Source organism: Lottia gigantea (genome assembly GCF_000327385.1).
Source record: "Lottia gigantea unplaced genomic scaffold LOTGIsca_33, whole genome shotgun sequence".
NCBI classification, from domain to species: Eukaryota; Metazoa; Mollusca; class Gastropoda; family Lottiidae; genus Lottia; species Lottia gigantea.
The window spans coordinates 2146387-2164317 of record NW_008709110.1 but is presented as its reverse complement, the minus strand read 5'-3'; the positions used below and the strand labels follow the sequence as shown (position 1 = coordinate 2164317).

General features: G+C 31.3%; 1 protein-coding gene across 1 annotated transcript; it reads right to left on the bottom strand.

Moving 5' to 3' along the window:
* Positions 1 to 11857: 11857 nt before the first annotated feature.
* On the bottom strand, positions 11858 to 13329 carry LOTGIDRAFT_119995 (hypothetical protein; the record flags this gene model as incomplete). Its single annotated transcript, XM_009058313.1, has 4 exons — positions 11858 to 12006; positions 12356 to 12506; positions 12753 to 12813; positions 13205 to 13329. The coding sequence occupies 4 exons, from the start codon at positions 13327 to 13329 to the stop codon at positions 11858 to 11860; spliced, it is 486 nt and encodes a 161-aa protein (XP_009056561.1).
* Positions 13330 to 17931: the final 4602 nt, after the last annotated feature.

Below are 17931 nucleotides of genomic sequence, written 5' to 3'. Positions count from 1 at the left end.
TCAGACGTCAGACAGGCCCAGGAGTGGAAGACCACGAGTAACCACGCCCCGTGAAGATCGTTACATTCGGGTATTACACCTGAGGCGGCTACAGCACTGGGACACAGGATCAGTCGACAGACCGTCTACAGGAGACTACGGCAGTATGGTATCAGGCCACGTCATCTTTACCGCGGACCGCTCCTGACGCCTCGACACCGGAACAACAGACTGATCTGGGCCAGGCGAGTTCGACGTTGGCAACGGCGGGACTGGGCACGTGTTATGTTCTCTGATGAGAGCAGATTCCTCATCTTCAAAAACGATGGACGGCAGCTTGTATACCGACGATTTGGTGAACGTTTGGCGCCTAACTGTATCCAACAGGTCCGGCCGTTTGGAGGTGGAGGGTTAATGGTTTGGGGTGGCATATGTGGTGACGTCAAAACGAGGCTTGTCGTAATTCGTGGAAACCTGAATGCACAGCGTTATATTGATGACATCCTACGGCCTGTTGTGGTGCCCTTTATTCAGCAACAGTCTCGTGGACTCCTTTTCCAACATGACAATGCAAGGCCACACACAGCAAGATTGACACAGAACTTCCTTGCCAACGCCAACGCCAACGTACAGGTTTTGCCATGGCCCGCATGTTCACCGGACATGAATCCCATCGAGCACTTATGGGACCACCTCAATCGGCAAATCCGACGTCGCCGTGTGCCTCCAGTCAACGTCCAGGACTTGGAACGATATCTCCTCGAGGAATGGCAACGCATCACTCCCAACGTCATCATACGTTTGACGGCATCAGTCCGTAGGCGTGTTCTGGCATGTATTGATGCTCACGGTGGACATACCCGCTACTGACTTGACTTTGTGACGTGTGGTGTGACATTTCCCGTTGTTTCTGTGATCAGTGCTCTAACGAAATGTTCTTTTTTCGACCCCACCCATCTTTAAAGGCTTGTCATATTGGTTGTACAGATTTTATTGAAATGAAATTTTTCTACAGATGTTGTGAAAGGATTTCTCAAAAGCATAACACCAATCCTAAACTTCTGCATTGTTTAGTTTTTCTTTTATGTCGTTGCAAACAGGTGGTATCGTTTCCTTTGGACACTAGTTTATACTAATTATTTTACTTCCAAGTACATACCTGTTAAGGAGCTGTACAACTGTACAATTATTTTACTTCCAAGTACATACCTGTGAAGGAGCTGTACAACTGTACAATTAATTTACTTCCAAGTACATACCTGTTAAGGAGCTTTACAACTGTACAATTATTTTACTTCCATGTACATACTTGTTAAGGAGCTGTACAATTAATTTTACTTCCAAGTACATACTTGTTAAGGAGCTGTACAACTGTACAATTATTTTACTTCCAAGTACATACCTGTTAAGGAGCTGTACAATTGTACAATTATTTTACTTCCAAGTACATACCTGTTAAGGAGCTGTACAACTGTACAATTATTTTACTTCCAAGTACATACTTGATAAGGAGCTGTACAATTATTTTACTTCCAAGTACATACTTGTTAAGGAGCTGTACAACTGTACAATTATTTTACTTCCAAGTACATACTTGTTAAGGAGCTGTAGAATTATTTTACTCCCAAGTACATACTTGTTAAGGAGCTGTACAACTGTACAATTATTTTACTTCCAAGTACATACCTGTTAAGGAGCTGTACAATTATTTTACTTCCAAGTACATACCTGTTAAGGAGCTGTACATACCATTAAGGATCTGTACAATTATTTGACATACAGTTCAGGAGCTGTACAGTTATTTGACTTTGTAATACATAATGCAGAAGCTGCACAATGAATTGACTATATAGTACATACAGTTCAAGAGCGGTACAATTTATTTGACTAATCAGTATGTACAGTCCAAGAGCGGTAAAATTAATTTGTACAAGTACATACAGTTCAGGATCGGTCCAAAATGAGCAGAGAAGATACAAAAAAATAAAATCAGAAATCTATAGTCAAAGTGATTTTATTTGTCTACTTATTTGAATACTGTAGTACATTTATAGAATGACATGCCAATTGGAACTTACATATAAAACTACGAGAGAGGAACTGACGTTTTCTTCATAACATCATACTTTAATACAAGACCTGATTCTCAATTCCAGTCATTGTCTGCAGTTCATGGAATTCCAGAATTTCTTTAGTTTATAATGATGTCAAAACACAAATACCATTCAAGCCATATTCTCAGGATTTCAGACATAACAGATGAGAAATCAGAAAGGTGCAAATGGAAGCCATGAGTGTCCCCACAACACATACAAGGAAATCTCCCTTGTGTCTCATAAATTCTATAGTAAAAACCAAATAATTGTCTCCATACTTATCCCTGTATAGTGTTAAATGAAAAAAAACAGAATGTTTGATGGATGTCACCTTTAACCCTGGAGATTTGAAAAAAAAAATCTTAATTTACTGTTAATGGATCAGGTAATTTTATCTTCTCTACAACTGAATTGAATCTAATCTAGCCTATTCCTTCCTAATAATTTTGAATAAGTGATTTAAGATTAGCTATATAAATAGGTCATACAGAGGGTCCTGATTTTATCTTGTTCACAGATGAAAGATTATAATTGTTCAAGCACTTCTGAACAAACCTTTAATAAACAATAATACTGACTTTCTTTGCTAGTTCGTTGGTTTATGAAATTATTAACAGAGTATTGTAAGAATTAGAATATCAGCTTAAAAATTGTAGGCCAACTTTTGTATTATGAGTTGATTTTGCATTGATAAAAATCTAAATACCAACGAACCTGCGAAGACAGTTGAACCATTTTATATAATTAACCCTGTCTTTCACAAATTTTCCAGATCTTGTAGCTAAATTGATAATAATGACAAGGATCTAACATCAAAACTTAAAATATTCATTTCACAAGCTCTGATATGATTACTCATTTCGCAGTAATTTTTTTAAAAAATCAGTCATTTGATGATATTTCTTAAACCAATCGAATTAATATAATATAAACTAATTGTAGTTAGAACTTAACCCACTCAATCATCCAATCAGCATTGGCTTAATATGGATAAGTGGATATTTCTTCATTTAATTTCTCAATCATATGACATTTTGACTGACAACTTTGAGTTCTAAGTAAGTTAAGCAAAATTTTTGTGGTTAAAAAGAGAGCACTTGGCTCTCTCTGCCCTTTCCTTACCATAATTGTGGCCCCAGGTCTAATATTATTCCTTCACTACGATATCAACAAACCATTTCTTCTATGAAAACAGACATCCTGTGTCCTAACTATTTTAGAAATAGACAAATAAATCAATAAAATGTTATATAACATCTCCCTGTCTGAACATTCACATAATAAATAACTTTATTTTGGAACTTTTATGGCTTCTATTTGAGAGAGCCAAATCAATCTGCAATATGTATTATTGTAGATAGCCAGGTCATGTCATCAACTTATAAGCTTCAAAACATCTTTTTCTTAATTTGAAACTGATAGTTTTGATTTTTTTAGTCTTGGTGTGACGATCTAACATCTGATAGCTAATGATAATAATGTACCAGTCTATTATTATATTGTCTATGTATATATATACACATTAAAACACTCAGTTTTATATTATTTGTAATTAAGTCCACATCTAATTTGTATATAAGTCAATAATTCACCATTGTACCCAGTACAAGTTCATTTTACTTCACTGTCTCTCACTGATCTTATTCCACCATTCTGTATAACACATAATATACACTCATATTTCTCTATGTTTTAACAATCCTTATTTCACATAAAAGAAATACAAATATACTTGTAATAACCACACATTATTAAACCATATTTGGCTTTCTTAATACATTAATGGTATTCAAAGCCACTTGCTTTCAATTTTGAAAGAATTTCCATATGATTTTTTGTTACTTTTTTTGGACAAGCATTCGTTTTTTTTCTCTCTTTGAGAATATAAGAGTAGATGTTGCTTTTCCTCTGTTGTTATTTTTAATTTTGATTAGACCAGTTTAATGTGTCTAATTTCCTTCAGTGAGGTTCATGTTGTCTTTGTCTTTGCATCTCTAGCAACCTCTCTAATGGTGACAGACCAACTACACCTTGAGCAGACCAAAATTGCTGTAAAAGAACAGATTTAGAACTTAAGTTAACCTTTCGGCCGGTTTACCAGACAAACACTTACACAATATATACTGGAGCAGCTGGTAAACCGTCTGTTACTAAGTGACTTCACACAATGTTAACGTCATACGCTTTTACTTTTATTACTAGATCAGGGCATATGACATTTTATTTCATTTACACTCAGGGTTCAAACGGTTAAATATCTCTGAGTTAATATTCAAATATTGCTAAAACTTAAACCAGATTTTCATTTTAGGTTTATGTGTACAAACACCAAATTTGATCAAAAAAGATCTGTAGATTCCCCAGTGTTTACAAGAAAATTTAAATGGACACACAGACAGGCATGGCAATAACAAAGAGAGATGTTAACTTAAAATGATGTTAACTCTTTATAGACAAATAGAAATAGGTGTAAGAAGAGAAGAACTAGAATTGTAGATAGATTATTTCTTATCTTATTAATTCAACGTCATAAAGATAACATTACCTGCATATTACCAGGAGGATATACTGGTCCATTTACACCTGTCTGTTGATTTTGTGGTACATAATGACCTCCTTCATTCATCATCATAGTTAGTTGAGGATTCCAGTTGTCCCGACTCATCATATTAAACCTAGGAGACTGATCATAACCAGCTGGTTGTTGGTTAGGAGATGATATTTGTCTAGTATTTGACTGAGTTACATCAGTAGGATGTTCTGGAGAGTTTCTCATACTACTCGCTGCTGATGAAAATGGTGATGATCCAATACCTAAAAATAATACAGATTTTAGAACATCATTTACAGTTTACATTTAAACTATTGAAGTTCAGTGAATGAAAGAAAGAAACTATATTTTACAAGGATATCAATTTAGGTTCACCAGGATCCCTTCTACCAGCTGGTCCTTGGCCAAACCTCTAGGCATTGATCTTTCTCAGATTAGGTCAAATGGAATTATCAGTGAAGATGACTTTTTCAAGATCAATGGACTTTCACACACTGATTGAGAAAAAAATGTCCATGTGTATGGTGTAACCAAGCAAATCAAACCATATAAAGAACCAGCACTGTGCTACAGAATCAGAATCTAAATTGAATAAGGTAGAAATTATTACACTTCTTTCATACTGATGATTAATACCTACTTTTAGTGTCATTAGTAGTTGTTTTTAAAGAAACCGACCAGGGTGAACTGCTAAATAATGAATATACACCAGGCTGTGTTCCACTATCATTATCTCTGAAAAACAAAATTAACATGTCATTATCTCTGTAAAACAAAATAAACATGTCATTATCTCTGTAAAACAAAATTAACGTGTCATTATCTCTGTAAAACAAAATTATCACATTATTATCTCTAAAGAAACAAAATCATTATTCAAATATACAAACAATTTCTTTTTACAAAATCATATTCTGAAGCTGAACATATATTCATTTAAATATCATTATCTTTTTAGATATTAAGCTAACATATCATGATCTGAGAAAATTATCACTTCATTCTCTAAAGGGCTTATTATTATTGTATTAAAGTTTAATTGTTACCTAAATAAAAGCAATTACCAAAATGTTAAGGCTTACCTCTTTTCTGTCATATTCTCAGGTTTGGGAGTTCCCTAATATGAAATATAATAAATGAAGTATAAAAATATTTGTGCCTTATTTCTGAAACTTGCTATATGAGTCAAGTCATTTATGTAAATTTATTAAAATGAATTAAGTTTGAAACACAGTCTATCATTCGGTTATATAAATAATATTAAATTTATATTTATTTAATGTTATAATGAAACATATTATATTGTTGCCAAAATGATATAACATACCTCAGCATGGCCTTGAAATGTCGATGTCAATCTTGTATCAATGATGTTTTGTTTTGGTGGCTAAAGAAAGTTAAAAAGAAAAGTAGCTGATGCTCAATAATTTGCTAACCAATTTGTTTTTCACACCTTAATTGCCAAAGTCCATAAGAAGAAAAAAAATACCAGTTCATGATTGTCACATTGAGTCTGCAAATATAAACAAGCTTGAAGCCTACCTGTATTGTTAATGGTGAAAAGGAAGCCATCATATTTCTATTGTTGGGTCCACTGGGTAAAGCTGGATCGCTTGTGTATCTTGGTGGACCAGAATTAGGTGTTGGTACCCTAGCTGTATTTCCACTACCAGATCCAGTTCCTCCAGCATAATTAGAGAAAGCAGGAAAATTTGGCAACCTTGGTCCTGGTTTCATCATTCTTTGGGGCACAGGTCCTTGAGGTGGACCACCCATTCCATCTGGGCCTGTATTATAATTCATAGGAGGCATCATACCCATATTTCCTGTATTCATTCCAATCATCCCCTTAGCAGCATTTGGTCCCGACATGGGACCTTGTTGTAACTGATTAGCCATTCTCATAGCGTTGAGTAACTGAAAACTTGGCTGAGGCATCATGTGAGGGGGTGGGGGCATTCTCATTTGACCAGGATTCATAGACATGGGTGGTCCATCTGGATATGATTGACCTTGTGATGGTGATGACATCCTATAAGGTTCTTGTTGATAAGGTGGAATACCAGATGCCATGTTGAATTGAGAAGAAGGATTTGAACTGGAATCATGCTGTGGACTATGTAAATCATGTCCACTACGACTAGCATTAGGACTATGATATCCAAATCCACCAGGTGATAAAGAATCTTCACTTCTACTAGATGTGGACAGATTAGCTGGGTTGTTATCATAAGACTGTTGCTGTTGTTGTTGCTGATTTTGTTGGTTCTGAAGTCGTGGTGGTAGTTGACTTTGATTTGGCCTTCCACCACCTCCATGCTTCATAAACTGTGGTTCAGTGGTTGGAACACCAAGTACATATTTAGGTGATTTTTGACCAGATACATTGGTCTCACTCGTAACAATTTCAAGCTGAAAATTAAAGAAAACGATTTGAAAAATACAAAAACAAGTAGAAATCAATTATAGAAAGAAATTGTTTCAGTAGACCAGTTCAATAAGATCCTCTGATGGTTTGTCTTTTAAAATAAATGAATATATACAATACCTTTCCTACCTTCTTTGATAAATCTCCACTGGCTTTTTCTGTGTTCGATGATTTCTGAGCTTGTTTCTGATATATAGTCTATAATAATAATATAATAGAAATATGAGAACATGTCATTTTCTAATAACTAGAATTGAGTTAACTGATAAGTATCAGTTTTTTGGTTTTCTTAGAACTAATAGGGATACATGTTATTACCTGCATGGCCACATTTTGTCGTACTCTTTTCTCTGTAGGCTGGGTTGTTGATCCTGAAATATTTCAATATATCATGACATAAGAAACAATTCACACAATATAGTATTTTAACCAAAAAGCTTCTTAAGTTATTGTCATTAATGATAACCACCAAAAACACTACTCGAAGTGGTCAGATAATACAAGTCAATATTTAACACTGAATATCTCAGATTTCCAAACATTTAGTAAAAAAATCATTTAAATGACTCAAAACAGGAGATGTGCCAGTGTATAAGCAGCATCAAAAGAAACTTCCAGAATTGCATCTAAATTAGCTTGTATGGTATTTGATCAGAAATCTAGAGTATTAAAAAATAACCAACCTTTGACAGTAACTGTAGAACTAAATTCATATCTCCCTGTTTTACCATTCTGACATGATAGAACTTTGATCCTAAAAAAAATTCCAGTTTTAAGGCACAAAGAAATTTCATTCTAAATCATATTTATGTTTTTCATTTAGAATTTACATAAGTGCTCAGTCAAGAAAAAGTATAATAATCAAAGATTACATGTATTTTCACAGCTTTAAGAATATGCAAAAGTATCATATTCTTAATGATATCTTTTATGAAGAAATCAGAAGAAATTTCACAAGGGACCAATCAAACATATCCCACCTTTTCCGAGAGTATAATCAATGAGAAATGGCCTCAAATATGGTATCTTTTGGATTTCAAAATGATCTTACCCTGGTAATTCTTGAGCAAATCTTTTACCATGAGCCACCAGTCTTTGGCATCTTAGTTGAGTCTCTAAAGGTGATGTTAAATTTTCTATAGGAAACTGACTATAGTTCAATCCACTGTAATATACAATATTTTATGTTAATATATAACTTGTATCTTTTATAGTTGGTTATATTTCTTTTTGTCTTTTTGCTGATTAAATACAAAAGATACATAATTAGGACCTTTTTCACTATTGAATAAACAAAAGTGTTAATATATAACTGTTATCTTCATTATTTATTTCTTGTACACGGCTATATAACTATCTGAATTATTGAATGAGATACACTTTCACAAGTGTAATATGCATGATTGTTAAATATATATAAAAGATACACAAAATAGGACCTGTATAGGTAATGATTACACAGAAATATTTGTATAATCTAAACTATTACTGTTTATCTTTTATGCAGAAAATACAAGATTATCATAATAAAAATAGGCATAGTCATACAGTCATAAATGGCAGGGCTATTCAAGCAGATAAAAGAAGTTAACACTTTCAAACTGAAAGTTTACATTGAAGAGAGTACAATATATGTTGATACCTTTGTGACTTCTCAATAGGTCTAAAACATCTCAAATCTACATCTTCTGGTAATGGTTGCTCGCTATCTACAAACAGATAACAATTTTCTTGTTGATCATGTAGTGAACAAATCTAACACATGTAACTATTTATTTGGTATAAATATATTAGTGCCGGCAATACTGTCTTGTTGATATTAGGCTAGACAACTAAACACCATCCAATGCAGGACTCATGAACATAAAACATGGCAACAGTACGCCTATTGACAACAAATTACTACTTATATTATTCTGTTAAAGTGCTAAATCTTTTATACCACATCACAATATGTATCGTTTCATTGCCCTTATATCTTGATACCATTTGGGATATTTAAACAGGTTTTAATTTTGGAATAACTATAATGAGTAAAGAAAAATAAGATTCTTACATTTAGAAATATCAACATCATTTTCTTTATCCACTGGTGATTGAATATTATTCAATAACTTGGCAAAGTGATTCCACAAGCTAAATGAAAAGATAAAAGATTCAATAAATAAAAAAATTATGATACAAAACTAAATATTCATCAAACAATTATTGGGTTTAATTGTTAATTTTTACTTAATAGCATGCAATCAATTTTGTTCAACACTACTTTAAGAAGTTAAGGGATCTTTAGTGCTGAATGACAAGGGGCCTCGGTTTATTGTCCAATCTGAATGACTATCAAATTGTCAGCTCCCTCAACTTGTCAGAGGGGAAACCCGGTTGAAAAATCTGAAGGTATTATACTTTTGACCATTAGCATGCATGCATCTACTCTATGAAATACCTGGTGTTATATCTATACAAATCTTATATATTGTTTTAAAGATATAGTAAACTTACCCAGAAGAGGCTAAGATTGGTAGATGAATGAAGTCTGTATGTAAACTTAACCAATCTAATATTATCTTAATAGCTGGTAGAGTAAAAAATTCTTTAGCTTTCAACTCTTGTTTAGGTGTATTCTGTATCAGACTCTCCAAAAAAACACCTGAATTTAATAAACAACAAAATAAACATGAATAAACAAAGTGCAAAAACTCATATTTGATTTTACTGATTTTCAATACATTTCATCCCTGGGTGATAATAAACATTTTCATCAAGTTTTGTCTAAATCTGAAAAGAATTGTGCCTTCTGGGGAGTTTAGGAGGTAAAAATTGAACACTTTTTCAAGAACTGTGCTCTGGACAGACGGACATGAGTGATGCCAAATTAAGCTCCACATTTCACGTGAGCGTATGAAAATGAATAAATAAATACTCAGCAATAGCATCATTGATCTTATTTTATTATATGATTAGAAAATGACCAATTAAAATAATATAATATTTGTTGGCAAAAGTATCAATTGGAAATAATAATTTTTCATTCAAAAAATCTGAAAACCATGCATAAACTAAAACAGTCAGATTAAAGTTAAAGTATAGTACTTACAAAGGAAAGAGAAGACAAGTTGAAAACTTTTTTCTTCATCTCTACAGAATTGTATAAGTTTGGCGGCTGGTCCTATAGGTATCTCACTGCCAGGTTCAGACTTACAGTTATGTACAGAGAATATAGTAATAGTAACAAAGTGTAGTAATAATGTAGATTGAAAACTCTGTGATGTTATATGTGATGGTAAACTTGATAATAATCTATCTCTTAAAACACCAGCTTTCGTTAAATCTGAAATATAAATTTTAAATATATACAGGCCCAAATAAAAAAACATAACTGAGAATACAATTGCTTGAATTAATATAAATGATGTGAAAAGACTTGGTTAATTAGACTGGTTAAATTCTGTTCACTCTGATGGTGTAGGAGGAGATGCATCTCCACAATCCCCATTGATAGCTAAACTTTAGCTGTTAACTTTTTAATTTACCCTAGACTTCACCAAATAAATCATAATAAAGTACATTAATAATAAAACTTACCAGCTGTTAAATGTACTAAAGAGTGAAACTGTAAAAACACACTAACAACTTCCATCATAGATAACTTTCCTTTTAAATCAACCCTATAATAACACATATACACTGTATAATAAATATATAATAACTTATTGATTTGGTAGTGAAAGCAAAGATAGAGGTGCACAACTTGGATTGATTCAAAACACAAAAATGAGTAGTCCAATTTCTTTAAGGGTAGAATAATTAGTAATCTTAACTATACAAGCTATAATCATATTAAGTAAATTATCACCTATACCACCTTAAACATAATATGCACTGCTCTCATCTGAACCAAGATATGAACAAATATCTTTGCTTAACTAATCAAATGCAACATGTATCTGGGTTGTGTCACCAAAATGATTTGTTAATCAATGACCAATACTTACACATCTTTAGCTAGTTTGGTATAGAATTTCTCTAGATTGGTTGCTGCGACTGGGAAAGGATGTCGTACATCCAGACTTCTTATATAATAAAAAACAGTCAATAACTTATTGCCCCTAGCAGCCTCTAATATAGCCATCTGATTATATGGTTGTCCTATAAATATAATATATGATTATAGTTTATAGTGAAAATAATTGAAGCATAGAGAAGGTAAAGTTTTAACAGAATAATATCACAAAAGACAATACAAATTGAAATATAAGGGAAATTTGTCTACAATAACTAATTATAATATCATAGATTTTAAAACATGCCAATCAGTGCAGACTATCTGTACCAGTATTTTATACAATTGAAATTATACAAATAATATTTTTATGGAAAAAAAAAAAAACAACCATTTTGAATTGACAACCTTGTGCAAAGGTAATTTGATTTCTTATTCTTATAAAGATACTTATATTAAAATTTATACAAACCATTTTGTGGTACAAGATTAGCAGCATGTCTATAATAGGTTTTAGCTTGATCTATTTGTTGACGATAACGTGCTGAAAATATAATTTAACAATAAAATATTCCTTTTCTACAATATAATCTCATCTATCTATAGGACCATGTTTTCCTCTGTAATTTTAAATAGATGGGTAATTTTGCTATGAACAAGTCTGGCTGCAAAATTTTCTATTCAGATAATGCTAACCAATCAATTAGCTGATTGGCTTATTGTCATAATAAAAATTGGTAACAACAAATTGTTGAGTCAGTGAAACAGATTTCATAAAGGAGCTTCTAATGAAAACAATAAGTTTAGAAGAACCAAAATTTATCAACATATAAAATATTTATAAAATTATAATACATACCTATATCTCCCAAGTGTACCAAACAATGTTGACAAATATAATAGCAAGAATTTTTAGTTGGTGAATTTATCTTTGTTTTCAGTGGACATTTTTCTACAATTATTCAATGATATATATCAAATAAGAGATGCTCTCTTTACAAATTATTTGTGATACAAATATACAAATATAAAACAACATGCTGTCCTGGGATTTAATTCCACTATCAGTTCATTTGAAGATTTTAATGAGAAAGTGATAGAAATAGAAATAGAAATGGGTTGAAATATGTTTAAAACTGAAATGCAGTCGAATATAAAAATAGCAAGCAATTCTCTTATGACTGACTGATAAAATTGAATTAACTCATGTTTATCTGCATTCATAATTCAAATCAGAATATAATTTAAATATAAAAAAACACCCCAACTGTTATTCTAAATGACATAGTAAGCAAACTTACCTTTCATAACACCAAAAGCAGCTGATTTTCTCCTAAAAGGTAGATCCAATTTAAAGGTGGTACACACTAATTGTAGAAATTGTAAATAAAATCCACTAGCATTCTCAAGAAATAGATTTAAACTGGCTTGACTCTCACCACGTTTTACATTCTACAAAAAGATATTAATAATAATCTTTATCATGGCTATCATAATTTTATATACTGTTCTTAATGACATAATATTAGTAAATATAATCACTGTTATAAATATCATATAAATTAACATGGACAGCAGTTGCCAAAGTAGAAGTAGGACTAAGATTTTCATCTGATCTGATAACATAATGCACAATGTTAACATGATAAACATGTTGGTATTTATCATGGTAATTCTTAAAAAGGTTTATATGCTTACCAGCTTATCTTTAGCCTGTGATTGTAGAACATTTATCTGATTCTTAAATGCATGATTCCATCTAAAATGATTTAATGAATATCATTGACAATTGTTTTATAAATTTGACTTAAAGACATTCATTTGTCTAAAACTCTTACATTATTTTTATACATTTTCATTCTAGCAGGCACGCCTAGCAATACATTCTGTTATGTCATATTCAAACAGGCCAATCAACTCACTTTCATTATCAATTTTCATTGTAAATTTTATTTTGTAATTATAGAAACATGCATGATAATAATACTGTAGGCAGTCAATCTAGCATAAAAAAGGTCATTTGAATGTTATTTTGATTTTTCCACTCATAAGGAGCTATTTGGATTAAGTAAATCTATGGTCTCATCTGACTGGCTCATGTACCATGCCAATACACAAAAAAAAGCATATTCACAGATTATACTACTTACAAATCTTGTTCCACTTTCTTATCCAGTGCATATTCTAAATCCATCAGGAGGATTTTTTTGTAAAGATCCTCTAGTCTTTGTCTTGTAACCCATAATTCAGAAATTCCTTTAGTAGAATCTATCATATAAATAAAAACAGCATATAAATAGTTTTTAAATTTTATTTTATATTATTAATAATTAATAATTATTAATTATTAAATAAGTTACAAAGTAATGCATACATAATAATTTCCAATATCACATCTAGTCAGATTTTATCATACCTTGAGATGCATGAATAATTTGTTTTTTTATAATTGAATTAAATTAAAACAGCATTATAACAGCTTACCCGATACTGTAACTTTTAGAGTATCTGCTTGCCTGAAAAATAAGCAATAAAAATTAATTTCTAAAATCAAGGTCTGCTTTATTAGTCCCCAAAATTGGGCCGGTTAGCATAGGTGACAGTTATAGAATGTTTTCTATCTCACAATTACGAGGTTTTAGTACCTGTCACATTCTTTTCACAGTCGCCCAAATACTATACACTTGATGGACACATTTGATTTGATTGTCAATCTCGCCATGTTTGATGTGTTCAGGAAATGACTGAAAACTTTGGGTGCCAAAATGAGTCCATGCACATGGAAATGCATAACAAAACCTACGAAATCTAAGTATTCAAAAGAGCTGTTTTATGACTCATTGTCAAATAATCTAGTTAATTGGAAGCATTCCTTGAACCTCAATATATAGGAAACAAACAATCTTCAGTGATCAATACTTCTCTTTTGATCCATTATCTATGATACCTATCATTCTAAAGACAATGTTACAATATCATCAAAAAGTTGAAAAAATGGGGCTCTATAAACAATCTAGCCAAGAAGTTTTAGCACTTATATCATGTTTCCAATACCAGTCAACTCGTCTCAGTCAAATTTTATCAGAGACCTTGTACATAGAAATCAACTCCTCGATAAAACTTTAGTGAGAGAACTCATTGACAATTAAGTCATATGATTTATAAAACTATAAACTGATCCATCAAAAAATTCAATACATGACAATAACTCTTTTTTAATCTTTTAATATTTTTGAAACTGTAGCAATTAGTGACAGTGGAATCAATCTGTCGTGGCTCAGTCTGGATTTTTCTATAGTTTTGTCGTTAGGTTTAATCAACAAAAGACTTTTCATCAAAACCCCCTTGATCGCCTTGTTACTCATTAATGGTTCAGATTTGTACAGATACCAAAACTTATTCCAAATTGGGCTTTTGTCATGTGAAAATTCTCAAAAATGGTTTGGAGCATGAATATCAACTTTTATGTCTGGCTCTAAAATCCAGTTCTGATATCCCATTCAATAATGTTAGAGGATAAGATAAGGCTGCAATTGTTGGGCTAGTGTACAGCAAGATGAATGCAGAGAAAGTCAGCGTAATACCAGTACTAGAGTCTAGAATAGCAGTAGACTTCGAGACTTGAGTTTCTATATTCATTATTCTATGACTGTATGACTGAGTCAAATTTATTAAGGAGAATTTGAAATAGAAGCCTCACCTCAGGCAGTGAGAGAGGAGACATAACTAATAACATTGAGAACATTGATTTACAATAGTTGTTGTCTGATGTCAATGACCATCCATTAGTTTCACTTTTTCATCTTGTCTAAAATTAATTGTAATGTTAACAACAGTGACATAATCAACTGCGCACAAAAGAAGAAGTTTTATTATGCCAAAACACATTTGCAATTACCTTAAAACCTGTGAAACTGAGCTCATGGCGAGGCAGAGCTCATTTAATTACCACTATTTGACGAACATGTTGAATTAAAGTTAGAAAGTTGTCAAAACAAAATGAACTATTTACAACTTCCTTCACAATTTTTATCTTCTTCCGGTTAAATGACTTCTCCCTTCAAGGGACAGAACTCATGATTGCGAATTTCTCCCACCCATTCTGAAATTTCTTTCAGCTATTTGTTTGGCCTTAAATCTATATGAATACTTAAGCTTAGAATTGTGTATTATGTTTTTCAAGTTTATATACATTTTATTGATCAATTTGATCTATAATATTGTAAATTCGTGGTCTAAGGGAAACAATCGAACCATTAAGGCATAAATTGGAGTTGCCTCCCATTAATCGCTTTTGCAGAAACAGGTTCGTTCACACAGCTGCAACGCAACTAGACCTAGCCTAATGTTTCAATCTTATTGTATTTTGAGCATAACACAAGGAAATGAAAGATAATAAGCCCCCATATAAGGAAAGTTCAATTGCATTTTTTCTCCGATGAGTTATAACCTTAAAATAACTTGAGATGCAACTCGGCTTGCATATTATGTCATTGTGCTTCCAAACTCTCTTTGCAAAAGGGTTCAGCCTAAGGAAATATTCACATATTAGAACTATATTATTGCTAAAACAGTTCACACTCCTGTTTACAGAGGCTGCACATAAAACATTTTATATATCATTTTAATAGCTGCTCCTTTTGTTTCATCGATATGTTGTTTTGATTTTGGGTTTTCTGCGTTTCAGATTGGTAGTACTTGGTTAAGTAAAAGACATTTGTTTAGGAGTTATTGTTTTATTGTTGATGTTTTGTAGCAATGTGAACAGTCAACAAGTTGACACCAACAGAGTTGAAATGATGTGAACCGTTACACAGCAACATAATATACTACATAATAATAAACTATACAAAGAAAAAAAACCATAATAATAACCTATATATAACTACCATAGAATTTTGACCATAATATAGTATTTTAACAACTATATATATGTTGAGGGCATGGAAAACCAACATGCAATCAAATTCAACCAATGACCTATATATTGGTATTTAAAATACCATATTTTGAACTAAATGATAAGCTTACCACAAGTTAATAAAGCACATATTTACATAATATTGAAAATCTAAATGCAATTAATTTATTGAGATAAATTTTAAACCTTCAAAGAGCATGAAGGTATGCATTAATACATTTGTAAATCATAGTTCATAATTCAATTTAAAATTTACACGAAAACTTTCTTTATTTAAAAAAAAAAAAAATCATGCCATCAAGGTTTTACCATTAATAATTTTATTTCAAATAAATCTAATTCTAATTTTTAAGGCCTAAATTCTCTGTTTGCATGTCAATTGGATATCTGCACGCGATGCCATGCCTTATCATTTTGTATGCTTAAACTCTGAATTAATTAGATTTTCACGAAAGATGGCTACCATGGATGGTTAGGTAAAAAATCATATTAAACAGTAAATAATAAACCATCTGAACTTATTAAGTGAGATGAAGTAAAATCAAATCATGCTTATTAATAATCATAAAATATACTTGTACATAATTGGTTGCAAAGACAACTAGTGACTAACAAATATATACAATCTAATTTCAAAACAAAGAAAAACATAGAATATCAATAATAATTTGACTATATATATACAGTTAAAAAGTTATGAATGAAAACAGTTTATCAGACATTATTAGTTTAGTTAGGATGTAAATTGTCTTCAAATAAAAGATGTTTCCTATTTTCTCATTTTAATGGTATTTCCAATATGGTTAAAATAACATTTAAACCCAATGTCAATAAGTAAGCAGTAAGTGCAGTGTTTGATGTATTTCATTTAAGCCACATATAACTACTTTGATCAAGAAAGTCATGAACATCTTAAAATCATATTTACATCTAAGACTCCAATAGTTTATAAAAATTTGATACAATCATTGTAAGTTAATAAGTATTAAATTCTAAATCAAATAAGAAAATTACCGGTAACGATTGTTTTAAATGTACAAATTAAAAGTATTAAAAAAGTGTCCCACAGTGAACAATTCTACTATGTATGAAAGAACATTTGATTTAAAAGTAAGAAAAACACAGAAAAGGATTATGCCAAGTTCAAAGCATTAAAAGCAATCACTTCACAAAAGATACAAATGTGTATTAAAAATTTTCTTAAAATAGTTAGTTTGATACCCTAACCATAATTTAGGGGGAAAAATTGGCTTCATAACACATAGTCTTTAATGAAATATTACATAAACAGCAACACAATTATAATTTTATAGAATATTTATCTCTTTTTAAAACACAAATGTGTTCAAGTTTACCATAAAACTCAACATAGACAAACACAAAGAAGACACGTCTTTTTATGATTTCACTAGTAATGAAATTTCTTTCAAAGCAAGAGAACAAATGGTTATTTAAGACTTAATTCCTCACTAAGAAATACCACTGAAATAACAGTATAAGGCTTATTACAAACAGGAATTCTATTACACTATTTCAATATAAGCCAAGTTTTCTAATGTAGAAATTATCAAAAGGGATAATTCACCCCTTTCAAGTCAAAATGTATCCTACTTTACATGATATCAGTTGCCATATTGTGTCCATATTTTATGCCATTTATATGAGAAGAATTAATTCCAATAGATAAAGTCTATTAATATCAGTCTTCTTTAACACTAATTTCAATTAGTAATAAGAATAGACAATAAGTTTATAAAATAACATTTTAACAATGAAAACTATAACAATTCAGCAATAAAAACTGAAAACTAACAAGAAAATTTATTCCATGTGCGTGAGTTTCTACTATTTCACTATATTTTTCACCATTTAAAACTTTAAAATAACGAATGAAATTTAATTTTTTTTATGTGGCACAAAGTCTTTTCTTCCGCCATCACTGAAATATCTCACTGG